The sequence below is a fragment of the Myotis myotis genome, unplaced genomic scaffold (assembly GCF_014108235.1).
Source record: "Myotis myotis isolate mMyoMyo1 unplaced genomic scaffold, mMyoMyo1.p scaffold_m19_p_6, whole genome shotgun sequence".
Lineage (NCBI taxonomy): Eukaryota > Metazoa > Chordata > Mammalia > Chiroptera > Vespertilionidae > Myotis > Myotis myotis.
Window position 1 is genome coordinate 531,869 of NW_023416368.1, and position 21,801 is coordinate 553,669.

The window sequence follows — 21,801 nt, forward strand, 5'->3', positions numbered from 1 at the left end:
TCAAATCAATATATTTTTTTAAAAAAAACAACACACAAAAAAACTTCTCCCACTGGGCTTTACGACTCCACGGGAAAAAAACATAGCTTCCTGCCCTGGGCAGAGACGGAGCACCGACCTACTGCTCCGGCTTCACTCAACAATGCACGCAGACTCCTGACACTAAAGCGATTCATTCCCCCAACTTCCAACGAATATGAATGCTGGCCCTCTGTGGAAGTGTACAGTGCGATGTGGCTTATCCATTTGACACACCGCCCCATGCAACCTCATGCCCTGTCCAGAGCCACTCAGTGGCACCTTAGCTCTCGTGGATGCTCATGACAGGCTGGGAAGGCAGGCAGACCAGGGCCTTGGTACTTGTGAGTGACAAGAACTTGTGGATGCAAGGAACAGAGCGAGGGCTCAGTGCTGTGGAGGGACAGGGAGCAGGGGCTCCTGCTCTCCTGGCCTTGCACACCCTTGGAGCCACCTGCACGAGGACACAGGGTGCTTGGAGCTCCCGCGACACTGACACCCCAACCCCACCTGCAGGCAGAAGCAGACCAGAGGCAGAGGACGATTCTTCCTGATACGGTGTGGGTTTTCTCCTTTAGTGTGAGGATCTGGAGCAGCGTTGTCTAACAGACTGAATGCAAGCCACCCACCTGTTTCTAAAATGTCTCGCTGGTAACCAGTTAAAAATAAAAATGGAAACCAGTGAAAAAACTTTTATATTTCATTTAATCCATCATATCCAAAATACATTTCAACATGTAGCTGTTTTTAAGTGAGATATTTTACTTTGAAAATTTTTGGTATTGCTTTCAAAACCAGCGTTTTATTCTCAACTTGGACAGAAATTTTCATGAGAAAGACCTGATCTATATTCAGATTTCATGGCTTACAGTTCATAAAGTGCAGTTCACATCCCAAGTTACCAACAGACTTACAACTTTCCTAACTGGATCAGGTCAATGGCTCTAACGCTGAACAGAGCCAGAGCTCAGTGCCTGCTGCGCTGGGGCCTTCCGCGTGCTCTGCATGGGCTGTGACCACAGCAGCTCCGATGCGGCAGCATCACCCGGGGACTTGTTGGGTCTAACCTTTCCGTGCAGGTCTCCAGCTGCGAGAATTCTCAGGGTCCACCCAGGCCCCCAGAATCACACTCTGGGGTGGGGCCTGCACTGCTCTAACAGCGCCTCTGGGCGATTCTGACACATTTGGAACACACCCCACAAGAGCACCCACTTGTACATCGGACTGAATGCAAGCCCCTCCTCCTCACCTTCTGGGCTGTGAGCCCAGAGGAGTGGCTGCGTGGATCTGCTAGCCCAGGCCAGCGTGTGTCTGAGTGCACGGCTGGGTGACCGGTGGGCTAACTCGGACAGCACTGTCCCCCGCTTCCTAACACTCCAGGTCTCAGGAGAGAGCTCTTGCCACGCACTGAGGTTCCAGTCTCAGTCCCGCTTGGGGTCAGTGCGGTCACAGACTCTCAGGGGAGTGGGTGGTGGGTGGGGCCGCCCCCTTTCCTGAGCTGATGGCCACATCACTACCGAAGCCCCACGAGGAAGCCAAAGTGCGACCACCTCTCTGCTGTTTAGGTGGTGAAGCTTCTTCAGAGTCAGGGCCTGACAAACAGCTCGGGCAGCGCCGCCCTGACCGGCTCAGGCGGCCTCTTGCTCTTCAAGCCGCTTCCTTTCATTTGGAGGGAGGGAGGGTGTGGAGCAATGTACCCGACCTGAGGGTAGGAGTGCCCTCGGACTGCTTATCTCGCGGAAGGACTTATGTACTCATTGGGGAAGGTTCGTTTCAGACTTTGCCGTGAGGAGTAGGAAAGCGCCCGAGCACCCACGTTCCCCACAAGGGCAGTGGGACACACGAACAAGCCTCTGCAGCTGGCGCAGACCCAGGCGTCATCGCCTCGCTTTCGACCTGAGAGAGAACGAACAACGAGTTACTTCTTACCCGTGCCCCGTTAACTAAGGTGCAGCGCACGTCGGCCCAACATGGTGCTGCAGAAACCCTCAAATGTCGCTGCTGGACCATGGTGCTCGGTGCTCGGGAGCCAGCTGCACCTGTAACCTGGGGCCCTGCCCCCTCCCCCACCCCCCAAAAGCCACTAGACCTGCGCGTGCCATCTGGACTAATGCCTGAGTCGCTGAGCCAGCCAGCGGGGTGGCAGTGCATTCAAAGGGCCCGACGGTTCGGATTCAGAGGCTCTCACAGCTGGACACCTGCATGGAAAGGTTAGACCCACAGTCAGCCAAGGCCTTCCCAGCTTCCCATGGAGCCACAGGCAGTTAGGGCAGAGTCAACCTGAGCCCACAGCCGGGAGTGTAACAAGCAAATGCAACCAAAAAAGAACTCCCATTTCTATTCCACAGCAAGTTTAGGCAGAAGCTTCTACTGACCCAACGAAGTCCTCTGGTTAACACTAGTGAGTGGGCTCATTGTGTCCCCCAAACGGCAGGTTGAAGTCCTAACCCTCGGAGCATGAGTGTGTGATGCAGGGCCGCTGCCGATGTCATTGTGTTGAGTCACAGTGGAGCGGGGTGGGCTCATAAGAAGGGGACATTGGGCACAGGGAGAGCACCGGGCTGATGTCTACAAGCCACGGACGCCAAGACTGACAGCGCCCACGCAGCGAGGGGAGAGGCTGGCACAGACTCTCCCTCAGAACCTCCAGGGGAACCAGCCCTGACACCCTGATCTCAGCTTCAGCCTCCAGAACTGGAACTGAGACGAGGAATCCTATTGTTTGAGCCACCGTTAGTGGTTCTTTGTTACGGCCGCCCCAGGAAACAACACAGCTAGACTCCAACTTTAATTTAGAATCCAACTTTAATGAAGATTATATTCATGCAAACTCCTGCATCCACCACTTGACAGAGAACAACGCTCCAGGCTGCTCACCGCCCTCCACGGGCGGGAAGCTGGCTCTACCCTCGTCAGGGGAGGCGTCAGGCCAGCACCCCGGCTGGGACTTCTCACCCCCCGATGCTGACGGCTCTGCTCCCGTGTGTGCAGCTATGATCCAGAGGGTGTCTGTGTTGAATACAGAAGTTGCCATGACACTGGTCACAAGCCACCGGCAGCATCTCTTTCTTCTTACACCCCTTTTTCGAGCACCGGAAGGTAAAAACCTGAGAAAGCCATTTACTTCAGTATTTCAATTGCATCCATAAGCAATTCTTTAACAAGCCCCATAGTAAGACCATTAACATTTACCTAGAAACAGTTTTTCGGTACTAGGAATGAAGAGGTCAAGGTTTTATTCAAACATCCTATATAATAAAAAGCTAATATGCAAATCGACTGAACGGTGGATCGACCAGTCGCGATGATGTGCACTGACCACCAGGGGGTAGATACTCAACGCAGGAGCTGCCCCCAGGTGGTCAGTGCGCTCCCATAGGGAGCACCGCTCAGCCAGAAGCCAGGCTCACGGCTGGTGAGCACAGTGGTGGTGGCTGGAGCCTCTCCAGCCTCCATGTGAGAGGGACATCTCCTGAGGGCTCCCTGACTGCAAGAGGGCACAGGCCGGTCTGAGGGCCCACCCCCCAAGTGCACAAATTTCATGCACCAGGCCTCTAGTTTTACTATAAAACAATGACTACTAATTAAGGAGACAAAGTTTTAAGTGATAAATACAAAAGCAGCTGTTTAGTTGGGGATTCATGTAGGGTGATTAGAGGTATTCTCAGGAAAACACACACACACACACCTGGGGGAGTGGGGAGTGGGGACTGGGGACATGGGAGGGAAGGAGGCCAAGCATATGACATCATGCACAGTCTCAGAGGGCTGCTGGCTCCAGGGGCTCAGGAGACATGGAAGCGTCCCCACCAGGGGAAGGGAGCAGGACCATCTATCTACAGCCCCAGACACTTCCGAGTCTGTGAAGGTTAAGAATGTCAGTGAAGAGGGGTGTCCAGCAGCCGGGGGCAGCCCTCCACAAGGACAGGTGTGAGCTGCCTCAAGTGACCTGAGCGTGTGACACAGGTGCTGGGCCCCAGAGAACACCGATGTCGGCAGCAGGTAGGGGAGCAAAGAGCTCCTGAAGAACATGGAGCCACCCCTACATGAGGCGGAGGGAAGGACGCAGGTGGGAAGTCTGGGCGGAGCCACCCGCTTAGTGGGCCTTTGCTTTAGGGGACCTTCCTGAGGGCTGGGAGGCAGAGCTCGCAGTGCACAGTGAGAGCAGGGAGCGGCGAGGGCCAGGAAGGCACAGGGATGTTGTTCTCTCGGGTTCGAGGAGAAACAGGAGGCAGAAGTTAACGGGCCTTATATTTATTTACTGTAATTGTAATTGCTGTGTATTTAATGTGACATGTTAAGGTAGTTGGTAACTACACATAAGGATCCATGGCTGAAACTGAGATTTAAGCTAAACAAGAGCCGGTTTCCTGGGAGGGTGGGGGACGGGGCGAGAATGTGTGGGAGTCAGAATGGGGACAGGAGCTCCATGTTCAGCTCACACTGTGGTAAAAGGTGACGCCCAAACCCATGGGTAGACCCGCCAAACCCGAGATCTAACAGTGTGCGCACCTGGAGAAAACACAGTTGCCCTAAACGAACCACATGGCTGCGAGGTGAGAGGCGCGGCTGCACGCCCCATACGCAGGGGCACAAGTCTGTGAAGTCACACTGATTAACAGCTCGGCCGCCAAGCGAGCATGCTGGTCCTCTCAGCTTCCTCCTCCTGCGCTTCCCCAGGAGGTGCTTAGGGGGAAGTAGGCACTCACAGAATGGCTCTCGAGAACCACACTAACTCTCCACCGTGGGAGAAAGTGTGAGGTTCCCGTAAAGAAAGCAAATCTGTGCTGGCCAGTGCCTCAGTGGTTAGAGCACCGGCCTGCTCACCAAAGGATCACAGGTTTGACTCTTGGTCAACAGCACGTAGCTGGGTTGCAGGTTCAATCTCAGGACATCGGGGCACATGTGGGAGGCAACCAATTGATGTGTTCCTCTCACATCAATGTTTCTCTCTCCCCCCTGCCCCCTTCCTCCCTTCCACACTCTCTAAAAATCAACGGGGAAAAATATCCTCAGGTGAGGATTAACACACAAAAAAAGAAAGCAAATCCTAACATAGACCCGAATACTCAGAGAATGTGTTTGACTGTAAAAGCCTATGCCACTCACAACACCAACTTTATTAGAGCTTCAGTTAGTACACAAACTATCAGGACGAATTTTGAGTGATGACTGGCCGTTCCCCTAAGGAAATCCCCGCTCACAGAGCTGACAGGGAACCGGTCCTCACCTTCTCCTTCTTCCCAGGACGGCATCTACAATCTCTGTCCATGTGCTCACCAACCACCACATCCGGGATCTCTCCCTTCTTCACTGGGATTGGGCGGTTACACAGCGGGCACACTGGGACCTGAACATCCTAAAATAATGAGCATAAGATGACATTCCAGATTCAGGCCATTGAAACTCACATGAGAAAAAGGCAAGATGGTGCAGTGCCTAAAAGGCAGCCAGGTGCCTAACAACCCGTGAGAACACAGCTCCCAGCAGCTGAACGCCTCACACGGTCAAAGCCACCTCCGAGCCTGGGCAGGAGCTGAGGAAACTTCGCTCAGTAAGAACACTGAGGTGACAACTGACATCCGGAAGGTGACAGGTAATCCCAGAATCACGGGGGCCTACAGTCTGGGGCTGAGCTGAAAAGTCACCCAGGAATGCTCCCCCAGCTAGCAAGTCTAAGAAATAAAGCATTACCACTGATCTCCAAGGCAGACCCTCCCTAGGGACAGGCGAGGTCAAGTCAACAAATGAAGGGAGCACTTGGGCCTGGTCATCAGTGCCTGTAAACATGAGTGTGTGAGTCACCTCCCCCCACCTCTCGACCTGGAATACGCTGGCGGCTCAGATGCCAGCCAGCACTGATCAAAGCATGTGACGCCAAGTCATTCCCATTTCTGCTGCCCATGACGAAGCAGCAGAGTGCCAAGAGAGCTCTCCGAGGCAGTCCCCGTGCCGCCCAGAAACAGTGCCTCCAGGCCGGGCGCCGCCTGCAGAAGTCCATCGAGGGCAGTGCTGTCCAGAACGTCCTGCAATGGCGGAGATGCTCCATATCCACACCACCCAACAGAGCACAGCAATCACTGTCCTGTGATTACTCAACACCCGGAACGGGGCCAGTGTGACTAAGACACTGACATTAACCAAGTTATGAGGCTAGTGTCTATCTTGGACAGCACAGTTTTAAAGAGTAAGAACTAGAATCTTTCTAATAAAGTATGATAGATAAATTACCTTCTTGTATGCAAAGGGACATTTATGTGCAGCGTAGGTAAAATGATCTTTACAGAAATCTTGCTCACATACATCACATTTCAATGGAAGAAAATCTAAAAAAAACCCAACAACAATACAAAATAGTAAAGTGATTTAAGGACTAGAACAAAAGAATTATAGATCACTAGTGGTCTGGTTCACGGATTCGTGCACATGGAAAGGAAATTAATTAGAAGAAATATTTTAATATCGATATTCTCCCTTTCTCTATAATAGAAGTGTCAGAGATGAAAGAAAATTAGTAAAATGTATATGAAAATAACATATAAATTGATTAATAAACAATAACATTATATAACAAAGAGATGATATAAAAACAAAAACGATATAAAAACACTGATCAAAACAATGACTGTAAATTTGTTAAACTTATTCTAATATCTCCCTGTATACCACATTAAGAGTAAAAACACTTTCAGAGTGCTTGACTCATTTCCCTTGTGATCAAGTATTTACAACTTCAATTTGAATGTCATACACTCTTCAAACTTGAGAGAAAGCAACATGTAACTGACCATGTGTGAAAGCAGGTTCAGGTAGGAATATTCCTACTCTGTCTACTTTGCCCTGGTGATTTATTAATTGTCATCGCAAACGCTGGCATCACGGGAAACTGTCTTCGAATTAATTTAAATGAGAGGCCAGTGTCAGATGAGGACAAATCAATTCTTGGAATGAGAACAACCTCTCCCTCTGCAGATCCTGTTAATACTTCAGCTTCGATTATGTTAGGTCGCAATCTTTTGATAATAAATCTAGTACCATTACAAAGACCCCATTTACTATTAAGATTTCTCAGTAGCATGAGGATTGTGTCTACTTTCAATTTTAACTTATGACCCGGCATTCCCGAAGGAATAATACTATTAAGAAATTCGATGGGAAAATTTTCCTTCTCAGCATCATCCATTGAATTGATGGAATCAGCACTCAAATAGATGTGAAAATCTCCATCGAGTATATCCAAAATTTCTTCATTTAATTTATGAACATGCTCATTTTTAGGACAAAGAATCGCATGCTTAGATATATTTTTATTATCTATAGATATACTATTTCCAAAGGTAGCTTCAATAATATATCCGTTACAAATCATTTCACAGGGGATTTCAATAATATCCATTCCAAGAACTTATATGTATTGTGCGTGCTCGAGTCATCATTCATTTTTAAACAAGTGTCCAGGTGCACGAATTCATGCACATTGAAAGGAAATTAATTAGAAGAAATATTTTAATATTGCTATTCGCCCTTTCTTTGTAGTAGGAGTGTCAACCAGATTCACGATCGACAATGACAGATTGAAACCCATGTGTACGATTGGTGCCAGTGAGAGCTTTATTCTATATAAGAAAAGCCTAATATGCTAAGTGGCGGGTCGACAGGTCAGCCATTCAACCAACCAAAGCGTAATATGCTAATGATATATGCTAAGGCTGCTCAACTGCTCGCTATGATGTGCACTGACCACCAGGGGGCAGACAGTCGACCGGTAGGTTAGCTTGCTGCTGGCGTCCAGCTGATTGGGACTGCACCAGACAGACCCTGAAGCCCTCCCGCATTCCTCCCCAGCCCTGATGGTGCACCAGTGGGGTCCCTTGGACGAATTCGTGGACCAGGCCTCTAATATATACAAACTTGCTTCATTAGACCTGCTTTCTGATGCAGCTAAACTTTTTCCAGTCCAGTGAAGCACCCCAACTTCTCTTCCAGGTAACTGTCAGCAACACAGCAGGAAATATCAACACGAAGCAGGTTATTATTGTAGATCACGCAGGGAGAACCAAGGGTAAAATATTTAACTGCAGCCGTGTCTGACTATATTCTGCACAGTGAGAAAACCTGAAGTCATTTTCAAGTTCCATCATTCTTTTCAGTCAGGTCAAGTTTCTAAACTTTCTAAATCTCCATTTTCTGGCTAATGAAAAGAAAATAGGATTCCACTGAGTCTCCTATCTGCCTATTCCAGGACTTCAGTGAGGATCAAATGAGATGAGACACGGGAAAACGCTTCACAAACATTTGGTTAAATTGTAAAATGTCTGCACCTGGCTATAAAGCAAGTCATGTTCCTGAGCTGAAGAAACTGCAAGGAGGTTAGTTGCTAGGGAGAGGAAGCTGGGCGTTGCTATGTGACATCATTACCCGGCACCCACAGTGAACCCTTCCAGGCTGGGCTGGACTATGGGCAGTACTTTATGCCATGGGGTCTTGGCAGCATTGTGATTCAGTGGGGTGTTGCCCCGAGGTGGTGGTGGGGCCTGTGTCCTACTTGGGGGAAGCTGAGTGTTGGTTTGTTGGCATCAGCTCCGTGGTGTCATTTATTATATTTAAATGGCCAATGTGAGTCATGGCAGCTCCTGCATTGAGCATATGCCCCCTGGTGGTCAGTGCACATCACAGCAACCAGTCGGACAGACACTTAGCCTTTTATATATAGAGAGACTAGAGGCCCAGTGCCTGGATTTGTGCACCAGTGGAGTCCCTTGGCCTGGCCTGCAGACATCCCCCGAGGGGTCCTGGATTGCAAGAGGTCACAGGCTAGGCCAAGGGACCCCACTGCTGCACGATTGGGGCTGGGGAGGGACTGCAGGAGGGCTCCAGGGTGTGTCTGGATCATCTAGCCTAGTCCCAATTAACCAGACCCCAGCAGGAAGCTAACCTACCGGTCAGAGTGTCTGCCCCCTGGTCATCAGTGTGTGTCATAGTGACTGGTTGAACCAACGGCTGAACACATAGCATATTAGGCTTTTATTATATAGGACTAGAGGCCCGGTGCACAAAATCTGTACACTGTGTGGGACCAGGGGGTCCCTCAACCCAGCCTGCACCTCTCACAGTCCAGGACCCCTCGCTCCTTACCACCCGCCTGCTAGCTGCTCCTTACAGCTCGGCTGGCTGCTCTTAGTGCTGTGGAGGCGGGAGAGGCTCCTGCCATCATTGTTGTGCTCTCCAGCCATGAGCCTGGCTCCTGGCTGAGCAGTGCTCTCCCTGTGGGAGTACACTGACCACCAGGGGGCAGCTCCTGCATTGAGTGTCTGGCCCCTGGTGGTCAGTGCGCATCATAGTGACTGGTCGATTTGCCGTTTGGTGGATTGCGTATTAGGGTTTAATTATATAGGATAGGATAATAAACAGGTATTCACCTACACTAACTTCTTTATGACCGACTGTCAAATACATCTTTGAGGTACTCCTCATGAGAAAAAAATGGGGGGTCACGAACTTCACAGTGCCAGCAACACTGAGGAACCTATAAAACTATCTTTTCAAAGGAGAGTCCATCACGAGTATTTCAGCAGCGCACTTCTCACTTCTATCCACTTGGCCCTGGCAACTAATATAGCGGCCATTTCTCCCCTACAAAATAGCCAACAAAATACCCATTTCCTATTAACATCTCTTAAAAGTGCTTACCTAGCTGCTTGCAGGTCTCTTCTGCACAATGCTTCCCCAAGTCAGGGAACTCCATGGGGAGAAAGTGTCCCGAACACAGAGGGCAGAGTGTAGCAGCACCTAGGAGAACTAGAACCGTTAGGAGGAGCGCATGGGCGGCTGGTGCTGGCCACCAGGATTTGTAACTTGCAGCTAAAGAGAGCAGGCAAATATGCTCTGTAGGGACCGTTAATAAATGTCCCCGTCAGCCCGGGCCCCTTCGGGAGGAAAGATTCACAAATTCTTTTCTTTCAACAAAGAGAAAAATGGGGGTGGGGGGTGGGGGGGACACAAGTACCGGCTCATTTGGAATCAAGCCCATTGAGATGCAGTTTTTCAGTCCTTTCCCTTCCTGTCTTGTGGAGCTCACCCCTATTCAGGATTTCAGCGAAACCAAAGTTTGACTCGTGTGGGCAGGGCTTCCCATTTTCAATCTAGCGGCTGCCAGTGGAAGTTGCAGCCCCGGTAGCGCTTAGGGCACAATTAATTCCTTCTACTGGATACACTTGGGGACATAAACAACCCTCTGTTACCAGGTGCTAAGTCACACTAGGTGACGACTTCCCCTTATGCATCGGGTTTTACTTAGAACTTGTTCCTTAACGACAATCTGGGGCTCATCAGGGAGGCGGCAAGCTGTTGACTCACCGTGGAAAACGGAGACAACTGGAGAAGCGACTGCGCCTCCCCAGGCGCCCTCGGGGACCGGCCCCCGCCTGGTCTGAGAACTCTCGTCCCTCCCAGAGCTCAAACCCCGACGGCCTTCCGGACCGTCCCTCCGGGGAGCGTCTCCTATGCTGCCCCCTCGCGTCGGTGCAGGGTCGCTCCCTCCAAAGGGCCTCTGCTGCCATCCTCACCGCCGCACCCAAGCCACGGAGCCGCGGCTCTTCCGGGCTCCCGCAACCCTCCCCGCACGGTCGGTTCCCAACCGCAGATCCGTCCTCTACTGTCAACCCTGGAGGTGCTCCGACCTCGGTCCCGGACACCGCAGCAGGGGCTTGAGAGCCTGACCCGGGGTAGCCCTGCTGGAACATTAGCGCGCTAATCCGTCCCACAGGCTGGAACCCTGCTGCGGCCCCTGCCCTGGACCGCGGTCACTGCGCCCCGCCCCCAGCCCGGACCCCGGCCCCGGCCTCAGCCCTGGACCCGGCCCCGCTGCTCCTGCCCAGCGTCAGCCCCTCCCCCAGCCCGGACCCCGGCCCCGGCCTCAGCCCTGGACCCGGCCCCGCTGCTCCTGCCCAGCGTCAGCCCCGCCCCCAGCCCGGACCCCGGCCCCGGCCTCAGCCCTGGACCCCGGCCCCGCTGCTCCTGCCCAGCGTCAGCCCCGCCCCCAGCCCGGACCCCGGCCCCGGCCTCAGCCCTGGACCCCGGCCCCGCTGCTCCTGCCCAGCGTCAGCCCCGCCCCCAGCCTGGACCCCGGCCCCAGCTCCAGCCCTGGACCGCGGTCACTGCGCCCCACCCCAAGCCTGGACCCCGGCCCCAGCCCCGGACGGCGGTCACTGCGCCCCGCCCCCAGCCTGGACCCCGGCCCCGGCCTCAGCCCTGGACCCCGGCCCCGCTGCTCCTGCCCAGCGCCAGCCCCGCCCCCAGCCTGGACCCCGGCCCCGGCCCCGGCCTCAGCCCTGGACCCCGGCCCCGCTGCTCCTGCCCAGCGCCAGCCCCGCCCCCAGCCTGGACCCCGGGCCCCGGCCCCGGCCTCAGCCCTGGACCCCGGCCCCGCTGCTCCTGCCCAGCGCCAGCCCCGCCCCCAGCCTGGACCCCGGCCCCGCACCTGGCTCTCGTCGAAGGCCGGCGCAGCCGCGGAGGCGAGCCGGAGGTGGCGCAGCCGGGGAACGGGGTGGTCCTCTTCCGCGGCCCAAGGCCAAAAGGACGGGGGAAACTGGGCCCCAGAAGCGACCGCGGCCCGCCCGAGCCTGGGAGAGAGAGCGACATCGCGCCACCCCAAGGTCCCTGCCATTTATTCACGGCTGACGCGTCAGAGAACCGCCAGGACGCCCGCGTTACTGAGCACCCCGCTGACGACGCCTCCGGAGAGGCCAATCCCGTCCCGCCGTTCAGGGCGCGCCCCGAAACGTCATCAAAAGTCTGACCAATCCCGTCTTGTCGCGACCGCGTCGGCCCGCCCACTCCTCGACGCCCCGCCTCCCTTCTCGAACCGGCGCGCAGCTTCTCGAAGCGCAGTCAGAGCTGCGCAGTCACCGTGACGCAGCTCCACGCAGGCGCACTGGGCTCACCGCCAGGCGCGGGAAAGCGGAGTCCGGGCGCGAGCGGCCGCTTGGCCTCGCGGCCCGCGCAGATGGACGGGCCGCGCTGGACGGACCGCGCTGGGCGGCGCCGGCGGGTGGCGCGGAGGGCCGCAGCGAGGTACGCAGCTGTCAGGGCAGTGGCCCGCGGGGTCAGCGAGGCTGGGGTGCCGGGTCGGCCCCGGTTCTCGGGCGCCGCCGGGGGAGAAAAAGCCCTTCTTTCCGGAAGAACGCGGATGGTTAAAGGTGCATAAAACTGCGGCCGTACCGCCATGGCTGAGTCGGGTCCGAGCCGCCTGTCGGTGCCTGACCGCAGGCCCCACTGTGGGGCGTGGGCCTGGCCATGGGCCGGGACGTGACCATGGCACCCGCACTCACCAGGCGTCGCCTCAGCGTCACGACGTCATGACGTAACGACGTCCCCCACAAGGGCCATCGCTGCTCGTCTGTGAGCCCGGTGAGCCGGCTCCCTGTGTTTCCGTCGAAAGGTTGAAACGGCGGCTGCCTGAACTTGCTCCCCCACCGCCGTCTTTCCTCCGTGTCTCACCGCACAGCCTTCCGGGGCGCCCACTTGGCCGTCCGCAGAGCAGACGCCACAGGAAGCACGGAAATGCCAGCGCCCCACGGACCCCGCCGCCAGGCAGACCCCGTTCACCTATCGGAGCGGAAACAAGAAAGCAGTGGCACCTGTGGGACCTCCGCTGGGACTGTGCCCGCCGGTCCGCCTGCAGGGTTCCTGCACCCTGGCCGGGGCCCAACCGCCCAGGAAGCTCTGCAAGCCTTGATTCTGGAGTTACGGGTCTCAGCAAGTAGGCAGGTGCACAAAGGTGGAGTGGAAAACAGCAAGGTTAGACTGTGTGTGTACGTGTGTGCGCGGGCGTGCACGCGCATTTATGCACATGCTAGAGGCCCAGTGCACGAAAATTCATGCAAGAGAAGGCCTTTCCGCTGGCGCCCACCTTTCTCCGGTACTCAGGACCCAGGCCCCGGGCTTCCTCCCCCCCACCCCCCCCACCTTCCTCCAGGCCCCCCACTTCGTCAGGAAGGTCAATTAGCATATTACCCCTTTATTATTATAGAGATGCTCATTTACCCCAGTCTTTTTCTGAGCTGTTTGAGAGCATGCTCTACACATGACAGGAAGCCCGGATACTCCCTTGTGTCTTTCCCTAAAAGCAGACACTCCTACATAACAATTCTCCACCCAACCATGCAGATAAAGTCACCGTTCAAACAATACTGTTTCAATCCACAGACCCCATTTGAATTCTGTCAACAGTGTTCCCCACTCCCCACCCCCAGGATCTCACCCACAATCTCATGTTTAGTCCCCTCCAACCTAGGACCGGTCCTCTGTCATTCCTGTCCCTGATAGTTTTTCAGTGTTAATTAAAAATCATAGACTTTTGCCCTAACTGGTTTGGCTCAGTGGATAGAGCATCAGCCTGTAGACTAAAGGGTCCCAGGTTCTATTCTGATCAAGGGCACATAACTTGGTTACAGGTTCAATCCCTGGCCCTGGTCGTGGCACGTGGCCGGCCACCAATCTGTGTGTCTCTCTCACATTGATGTTCTCTCTCTGCCTCCCCCTCCCTTCCACTTTCTCTAGAAATCAATGGGAAAATATCCTCAGATGAGGATTAATGACAGAAACACACACATACACCAAAAAGAAAAATCACAGACTTTTGCCCCGCCAGTGTGACTCTGGTTGAGTGTCAACCCATGAACCAAGAAGTCACCGGTTCGCCCTAGCCAGTTTGCTCAGTGGTGGGAGCATTAGCCCACGCCATGGACTGAAGGGTCCCGAGTTCGATTCCAGTCAACAGCACGTAGCTCCCGAAGACTGGAGGTTCAATCTCTGGCCCCAGTCTGGGCACATGAGAGAGGCAACAAATTAATGTGTGTCTCTCTGTCTCTCCCCCTCCCACTCTGTCTAAAAATCGGTGGGGAAAAAATAATACCCTCAGGTGAGGATTAACAACAACAAAAAAAAGGTATCCTATTCCATTTCTGGTCAGGGCACATGCCTAGGTTGTGGGCTCGACCCCCAGTAGGAGGCAGCCCATTGATGTTTCTCTCTCAGTGATGTCTCTATCTGTCCCTCTCCCTTCCTCTCTAAAAATCAATTAAAAAACATTAAAAAACACACAGACTATTCATACATAGAAGTAGTCAGGGTTCTTTGGAAAAGACAGTGCTGGAAAAAATAGAAAGCAACAGTGAAAGAGAAAGACCCAATAGGAGATGGATGGCCTCCATCACAGAAGCCACCAGCTGAGTCTCCAAGAGCTGAGCAGGGCTACGGAGGACAGGACACAACGTCACTCATCACAGGGTTGCCAGGAGTCCGAGTGCACTCAATGGCACGTACACAAGATGACTCACTCAGGGTCCGTAGATGTGTCATCAGGACAGGACCGGATGTGTTTTTTCAGTAGGAAGACAACAGAAACGGTGCTCATCTGGGGCACAAGATTGCAGCCCGTCCTGCCGTGGGTGATACTGATCTCCAGTGCCAGTCATGGCAGTGTCTGTGAGGTTTCTCCCTTTCTCCATTTGTAGGTTGATTAGTGTTCTGTAGGGAGAGGTTCCGAGATCCCACCGTCATCTTTTTCTTCATCCACCTCTGCCTGACTTGCTTGACCTTTACCAATGACTTCGCCTGAATCACTGTGGTCCTTGCCAAATATACTGTGCAGTTTCTAAAATGCCCATCGTCTGTTCTACATTTATCAGTTGGCATTCTTTTTTTTTTAATTAAATCTTTATTGTTCAGATTATTACATTTGTTCCTCTTTTTTTTCCCCCCATAACTCCCCTCCTCCCAGTTCCCGCCCCACCCTCCGCCCTCACTCCCCACCCACTGTCCTCATCCATAGGTGCACGATTTTTGTCCAGTCTCTTCCCGCATCTCCCACACCCCTTTCCCCCCCAGGAATAGTCAGTCCATTCCCTTTCTATGTCCCTGATTCTATTATAATCAACAGTTCATTCTGTTCATCAGATTATTTATTCACTTGATTCTTAGATTCACTTGTTGATAGATGCATATTTGTTGTTCATAATTTGTATCTTTACCTTTTTCTTCCTCTTCCTCTTCTTAAAGGACACCTTTCAGCATTTCATATAATCCTGGTTTGGTGGTGATGAACTCCTTTAGCTTTTCCTTATCTGTGAAGCTCTTTATCTGACCTTCAATTCTGAATGATAGCTTTGCTGGATAAAGTAATCTTGGTTGTAGGTTCTTGGTATTCATCACTTTGAATATTTCTTGCCACTCCCTTCTGGCCTGCAAAGTTTCTGTTGAGAAACCAGCTGACAGTCGTATGGGTATTCCCTTGTAGGTAACTGAGTTTCTTTCTCTTGCAGTTTTTAAGATTCTCTCTTTATCTTTTGCTCTTGGCATTTTAATGATGATGTGTCTTGGTGTGGTCCTCTTTGGATTCCTTTTGTTTGGGGTTCTCTGCGCTTCTTGGACCTGTAAGTCCATTTCTTTCACCAGGTGGGGGAAGTTTTCTGTCATTATTTCTTCAAATAGGTTTTCAATATCTTGCTCTCTCTCATCTTCTGGCACCCCTATAATTCTGATGCTGGTACGCTTGAAGCTGTCCCAGAGGCTCCTTACACTATCCTCGCATTTTTGGATTCTTTTTTCATTTTGCTTTTCCGGTTGGGTGTTTTTTGCTTCCTCGCATTTCAAATCATTGACTTGATTCTTGTGCTCCTCTGGTCTGCTGTCGGGAGTCTGTATAATATTCGTTATTTCAGTCCGTGTATGCTTAATTCCTAGTTGGTTCCCCAATATAAGATCGAGGGTCTTATTAGTTTTCTTGTAGATCTCATTAAGTTTATCGGCGGCTTCTAAACAGTTCTTGAGAGACCTTAAAAGTGTGGTTCTGAACTCTATATCTTCCATTGACAATTTTGTCCTGTTTCTTTGTCTCCGCATTTTGTTATGCTTCCTTGGTGCACCCCCTAGTGGTCTTTGTTCGCAGTCTTATAGTTAAATCTTGATTGTTGTAGCTAATTCCAGGGAGGGTTTGACCTCCAGGCCAAGTGGCTATGAGAATCAGCTGTGTCAGCAGTGAGAGAACTTCTGTCCTCTAGGGAGGTGCTAATCTGGCATTTGCCTGAGGCTATCCGGCAAATGCCTGTGTGCAGGGCTTGGGCGGGGCAGGTCGCACAGGATCAACAGGGTGGGCCGGAGAGAGCAGTTATGGCGGCTCTCAGTCCTGTCCCCAGGGGCTCTGCCTCTCTGAGTCCCAGCACCCACTGCAAAGCTCAGAGAGAAAGCTGCACTCGCTCTGACCGAAGCCAGACAGTCCCGCTTCTCCCGTTTGAGTCTGGGTCCCTAAAGACTCGCCCGGATCTGGAGCTCAGAGTCTGCGACTCCCTCCCGATTGAAAACGCCAACCGCGCCCTCCGCCGCCAGCCTGCTCCACGCACTCCGCACCTCCGAATTTGACTTCAGCACTGCGCCTCCTCTGAGTGTCCGTATGCGTTTCTCTTTCCTCCTAGTTGTAGGACTTCCACTCAGCCAGCATTCCTGTGGTTCTGGGTGATGTCCCTTCCGTTTTTTGGTTTCACTTTTGAAGTAGTTGTTCAAAGCAGCAAACTCCGGCGTTAACCTATGCCGCCATCTTGGTTCTCCCAGTTGGCATTCTTAAGGAAAAGATTTTCCTTCTCTTTAATTTTTACTCATCTGTGTATAGCAGTATGGATTCATGGATTTGTATTTTATTCCATGGGTAGTATTCTATTGCTATTATTATCTATTTTGATGTTCAAATTGTTCAAGTTTGGTCACTGAGAGCCTCATCCAGCTGGATCCTGAATTCTTTTGACATGTCCACATCATTCTTCAAACCCTTCCTTATCTTCTGGCGCAAGATGTTCCAGGCTCAATGGAACATCTTCTGGCCCGGCCCTGGAATCAGCATTTCTCCAACACCTCTGTTTCTTTTTAATGGAGGATGGTATTTAGAAAGCAAGATTTCCTTGGCTGGCTTGGCTCAGTTGTTGAGTATCAACCTATGAACCAGGAGGTCACGGTTTGATTCCCAATCAGGGCACAGCCCGGGTTTAGGGCTTGATCCCCAGTAGGAGGCGTGCAAGAGGCAGCCAGTCTATGATTCTTTCTCATCATTGATGTTTCTTTCTCCCTCTCTCTGAAATCAATGAAAACATATTTTAGAGTAATAAAAATAAAATAAAATTAATATCCATGGCTTCAATTCCAAACCAAGGCCTCAGGGGTTATTCTCCCGCTCCCTTTCTGTGTTTGTAGTGCTTTCTCCAGCTGTATAAGATCTGGCTTTGATCATCCTCAATCTGTTGGTTTATTTGCATAATGGAACCAACCTCTCTGGCCGTTTTCTCCACCTGCTGCCTTAGTGCTCACCCCTTAGCACCCCAGGTCCTTAAGCAGCGGTGGGCAAACTGCCCCCACAGCATCCCCCCTTCTTCCTGGTGGTCAAATCCAGTGCCAGTCACAGCCTTCGATTTTCTTCTACAAGAATTTTTTTTTGTAACGAGCATTTACTAAGGAAGTATAAACACAAATGCAAGCCTTCAAGACTATTATTACTCAAGGATCAGAAATCACATTATTAACCTTGTTAACGATCCTACTATAAAACTTTCATTTATTGGGCCTTTTGATAAATACAAATATCCATTACCTTCATGCTATATCAGTGATGGCGAACTTTTTGAGCTCGGCGTGTCAGCATTGTGAAAAACCCTAACTTAACTCTGGTGCCGTGTCACATATAGAAATATTTTGATATTTGCAACCATAGTAAAACAAACACTTATATTTTTGATATTTATTTTATCCTAGAGGCCCGTTGCAGGAAGATTCCTGCAAGAATAGGGCCTCCTGCGGCCGGAGTGGAGCAGAGAAGAGTGAAACCCGCTGCGGCTGGGTTTCCCCTCCCGCTCCCGCCTCCGCAGCCTTGGCTCCGTTCCCGTCTCCGCCGCCTCTGCTCTGCTCCCTTCTGTAGCGCTTCGCTTCCACTTTGTCTTCAGTCTTCGCTCCCAGCCAGTATATGCAAATTAACCACCATCTTGGGTGGGTTAATTTGCATATAGCCACTCTGATTGGCTGGTGGGCGTGGCTTAAGGCATAGTGAAAGTACAGTCAATTTGCATGTTTGTCTTTTATTAGTGTAGATATTTAAATGCCATTTAACAAAGAAAAATCAACCAAAAAAATGAGTTTGCGTGTCACCTCTGACACGCGTGTCATAGGTTTGCCATCACTGTGCTATGTGAACTCACATTTCCAAAAGTCAATTGAGAATGTTAAATAACCAGTGTTAAAGATAAAAGAAACGTAGTTACTCTCAGAAATGGGTTAGATGTGCCACATCTCTTTGACTCCAGCTCTCTTCCTTCTCTGACTTTCTCTTAAAACGATGGCATTGGCCACCCAGACAGCCAGGGTCATCTCATCTCAGGACCCTTAACATATTCACGGCTGCAAAACCCGTTTTGTCTTGTAGCGTACAGGTGCATGGGTCCAGGGTTAGGACGTGGACATTTTTCGTGGGGGTGAGGGCAGTATTTTGTCTGCCACAGTGGTAACTACACTTAGTAACTACATCTGCCACAGTGGTAACTACACTTACTGCCACAGGGAGGAAGAAGATCACATTATTTGAAAGTGAGATGTTAGCCGGCTGGCGTGGCTCAGTGGTTGAGTATTAACCTATGAACCAGGTCACAGTTCGGTCAGGGTGCATGCCTGGGTTGTGGGCTCAATCCCCAGTGTGGGGTGTGCAGGAGGCAGCCAATCCATAATTCTCATCGATGTTTCTATCTCTCACTCTCCCTTCCTCTCTGAAATCAATAAAAATATATTTTTTAAAAAAGTGAAATGTTAAAAATCCTCAGTGTTGTTATACAGTGCTTTTATCTTCTTTTTGAAGTGTAAAAAGCATCTCATGAATGTTTTTTTTTAAAAAAAAAACAAGATTCATCAATGAGTTTTTAACCAAATAAATGTAATTGGTTGGACACTGAACCTTCCCCAGACACATAGGCACACACGCACACGTCACCCACACAGGCTCCCACATGCCTGTTCAGAGCCGGAATTCACACAAGCATCATCTGGTGTGTGGAGATGGCCAGGAGGCCTGAAAATGGACACCCAGAGGTTTTCCCAGAGTGCACTTGGCTCACCTCTACTGTTCTTGGTCCTGATCTGGCCAAGATCACACCAGGTTGTGAGAACAATGACTGTCAAGTCAGATTATTTTTTTAAATATATGTATTTTTAATCTTCACCTGAGGTTATTTTTCCACTGATTTTTAGAGAGTGGAAGGGATGGGGAGAGACAGACAGAAACATTGATGTGAGAGAGACACGTCGATTGGTTGCCTCCTGCTCGCACTCACCCGACCAGGGCCTGGGATCGAGCCTGCAACTGAGGTACATGTGCTTGACCAGAATCGAACCTGGGATCCTTCCGTCCGAGGGCCGAGGTTCTATCCACTGAGCCACACCGGCTAAGGCTCTAGTCATATTCTTAAGTTCAGTGTCTTGTCACTGACTGGACATCTGCATTCATACGGAGCGGTGCCCCCGGCGTACGTTAGGAGCCCCCCAGGCGCCCGAGTTTCCTCCCACACCAAGACCAAGGGCTTCCTTGGACGTCCTCTGAGAGCCGCCTCGTGGTCGTCAGGGGAGGAAGGACCTTGAACTCCTGGCTCCCCAGGGAAGGCGGGGCGGCCCTCGGAGCCTGCGTCAGCAAACCTCAAACGTCTCCTTGCAGTTAGGGGCCTCAGTGCATGTCAGGAACACGGTTCTCTGTCGGGACCACAGGGCTCTTCACGGACAGGTCACTTTAGGGTCCATATTTTACAGAGGAGGAAACTGAGGCACAGAGGTGTTAAGAGACATGCCTATGAGGAGAGTCAAACCCAGGTTCCCGAGTCCACATTCTCACCTCTTCCTCTCGGCCTCTGCGGGCGAGGGGTGAGGCAGAGGCAGACAGGGCCAGACCGGCAAGGCCGAGGCGGTCACGAACAGACTGGGCTTTTGTAGCGTGAAAGGGAATTGCCGAAATGCTCTCCGCAGGCCTCGAGGATGGGCAGAAAGCAGAACGTCTGCTATATGTACTTCACACAGCTGTCCAGGAAAGAACTCCCACTTAGCGATAAGAGTGCTTTTGGCTACAAATAGCTTTTTAAACGTCTTGAACAAGGAGGCCGTGTGTTCTCTCACGCGAAGAGAAGCCCAGAGGCAGGAGACTGGTCACCAGCTCAGCTGCACCATCGCTGACCTGGCTCCTCCCACCATTCCCTCTGCCTCCCCAGCGTTTGGGCCTGGTGCTGCAGCCCGGCCTCCCTGTCAGCAAGAAAGCTGCTGTTTCCAAGCATCACAGCAACCCTTTTTAGAGGAGGGCCTTGTCTAATGGGTGTCGCTTTTTCATTACAGGGCCTGTGTTTTCCCAGAAGCCCCTCTGCTCCCGAGAGGCTGGGCCTCCCATCGGTTCCTCTTCGGGCCACGGAGGGAGACAGGACCCTTTCAGTAGAAACTGCCAGCGGGAGTCACCCTCTCTTCCCTTGGACACATGGCGCGGAGCACGAACACTTCCTAGGCCCCATGTTGGCTGGACAGACGATCTCGGACGAACTACAGGAGATGACGCATGTGACTTGCCCCTCACACACTGTGGAGTCAGCCAGAGCCTGCAGGACACAAGGGACTGGCCTGGGCGCCCAGACGGTGGTGGTGGCGGCAGCTGAAGGGCAGAGGTGGCCGAATGTTACCCAGCACATGGGCCTGCTCATCAGTCTGGGCAGGACTCGCTCACTCCATCCTGCGATAATCAACCCACACGAGGGCTTCCCTCTAAGCTCTGTCGGGGCGGACGAGCAGGAGAGCCCTGCTCAGTGCTGTCCTCGGCAGTTGTCCTGGGATGTTTTACACTGGAAGTGCAAATGCAAAGTTAGAAAGGGCGAAATGGGGCACATTAAGAATGAGGAACCCCCCCCACCCCCCGCCGCCGTAGGACTATCTAAACCTCCGTTCCTCTGAGCCACCAGCAGCGCCTGGGTTCCCCATAACCTCGAGTATCACGTCTTTCCACGTGGCCTCATTCACTGACAGGGAGGAGTCTCTGGCCCGGTGAGCCATCAGTGTTGGAAGCTTCTAGAAAAGATGCCGCAGCACTTGCAGCCTGTGACGTGGACTGTGCAAGTCGAGGTGGTGGTCGTGGAAGACAAGCAGGGGTGGGGGTCAGGCTCTGATGAACGTGGAAGACCTGGTTACCACGCTCACTTCTTAGTTTTCAGAACCGTTGGCAGTCAGGGAGGCCGGGCTGGGGGGCGGGGGGTGCGGTCAGGGTACACAAGAGCCTGCACAGCTCTCTGTGGACCTGAATGCTTCCAGGGCCATGAGTCTACAGTGAGCGGCCCTGCTGTGCCAGGCGAGGTTTGCAGTTTCCCTGCTGCCCGCCCTCGGAAAGTGTGCCGTGGCTGTGGGGGAACTGAGGCGGCACCTTCCTCCACTTCCCGGGGGAGATGGGCGGCATGCTGTGGGCTGTGCACCTTCCCCTGGAATTAAAACACTTAACTCTTTCAACTACAGCTGAAACGTCTTGATTTGCAGGGGATCACCATCCAGGAGACGAGGGTTCTGCCGCACGTCAGAGTCCGCAGGAGAAGGAGGCACAAGGCGGTGAGGTAGGATAGTACTTCGTTTTCAGTTTAAATCTTTATGCTGCACTAAGTGTCCATGAAAGACCATCCAAACCTGGAAAATTTTATAAGAGTTTCCTTAAGCCAAAATGTTGAGGGCTGCCTGGAAGCAAGATCT

At 52.2% G+C, this 21,801-nt stretch overlaps 2 protein-coding genes across 4 annotated transcripts; one reads left to right on the plus strand and one right to left on the minus strand.

Moving 5' to 3' along the window:
- Window positions 1-2,804: 2,804 nt before the first annotated feature.
- ZFAND2A (zinc finger AN1-type containing 2A) lies at window positions 2,805-11,732 on the minus strand. 3 transcript variants are annotated; one of them, XM_036313442.1, is made up of 5 exons: window positions 11,498-11,681; window positions 9,709-9,816; window positions 6,250-6,344; window positions 5,249-5,377; window positions 2,805-3,125 (listed from the first exon to the last, which is right to left on the minus strand). In XM_036313442.1, exons 2-5 carry the CDS (start codon window positions 9,761-9,763, stop codon window positions 2,970-2,972), a joined length of 435 nt encoding a protein of 144 aa, XP_036169335.1. In that variant the 5' UTR covers window positions 9,764-9,816; window positions 11,498-11,681; the 3' UTR covers window positions 2,805-2,969. The 3 variants fall into 3 exon arrangements, with proteins under 3 accessions (XP_036169335.1, XP_036169334.1, XP_036169333.1); XM_036313441.1 differs by having other exon boundaries at window positions 9,709-9,807; window positions 11,498-11,679; XM_036313440.1 differs by lacking the exons at window positions 6,250-6,344; window positions 9,709-9,816 and having other exon boundaries at window positions 11,498-11,732.
- Window positions 11,733-11,769: 37 nt separating this feature from the next.
- On the plus strand, window positions 11,770-21,546 carry LOC118658228. Its single transcript, XM_036313439.1, has 2 exons — window positions 11,770-12,816; window positions 20,419-21,546. Exons 1-2 carry the CDS (start codon window positions 12,580-12,582, stop codon window positions 21,019-21,021), a joined length of 840 nt encoding a protein of 279 aa, XP_036169332.1. The 5' UTR covers window positions 11,770-12,579; the 3' UTR covers window positions 21,022-21,546.
- Window positions 21,547-21,801: the final 255 nt, after the last annotated feature.

What these genes read in the sequence shown, in the direction of transcription:
- ZFAND2A (XM_036313440.1), bottom strand. Translation starts at nt 11,683, where the DNA reads ATGGCAGGGACCTTGGGGTGGCGCGATGTCGCTCTCTCTCCCAGGCTC. An exon ending in CGGCCTTCGACGAGAGCCAG is followed by an intron (nt 5,378 to 11,497) that starts GTGCGGGGCCGG and finishes TCATTATTTTAG; the next exon opens with GATGTTCAGGTCCCAGTGTG. An exon ending in GTCCTGGGAAGAAGGAGAAG is followed by an intron (nt 3,126 to 5,248) that starts GTGAGGACCGGT and finishes TGGCTTTCTCAG; the next exon opens with GTTTTTACCTTCCGGTGCTC.
- LOC118658228 (XM_036313439.1), top strand. Translation starts at nt 12,580, where the DNA reads ATGCCAGCGCCCCACGGACCCCGCCGCCAGGCAGACCCCGTTCACCTA. An exon ending in GTGGAGTGGAAAACAGCAAG is followed by an intron (nt 12,817 to 20,418) that starts GTTAGACTGTGT and finishes TTTTCATTACAG; the next exon opens with GGCCTGTGTTTTCCCAGAAG.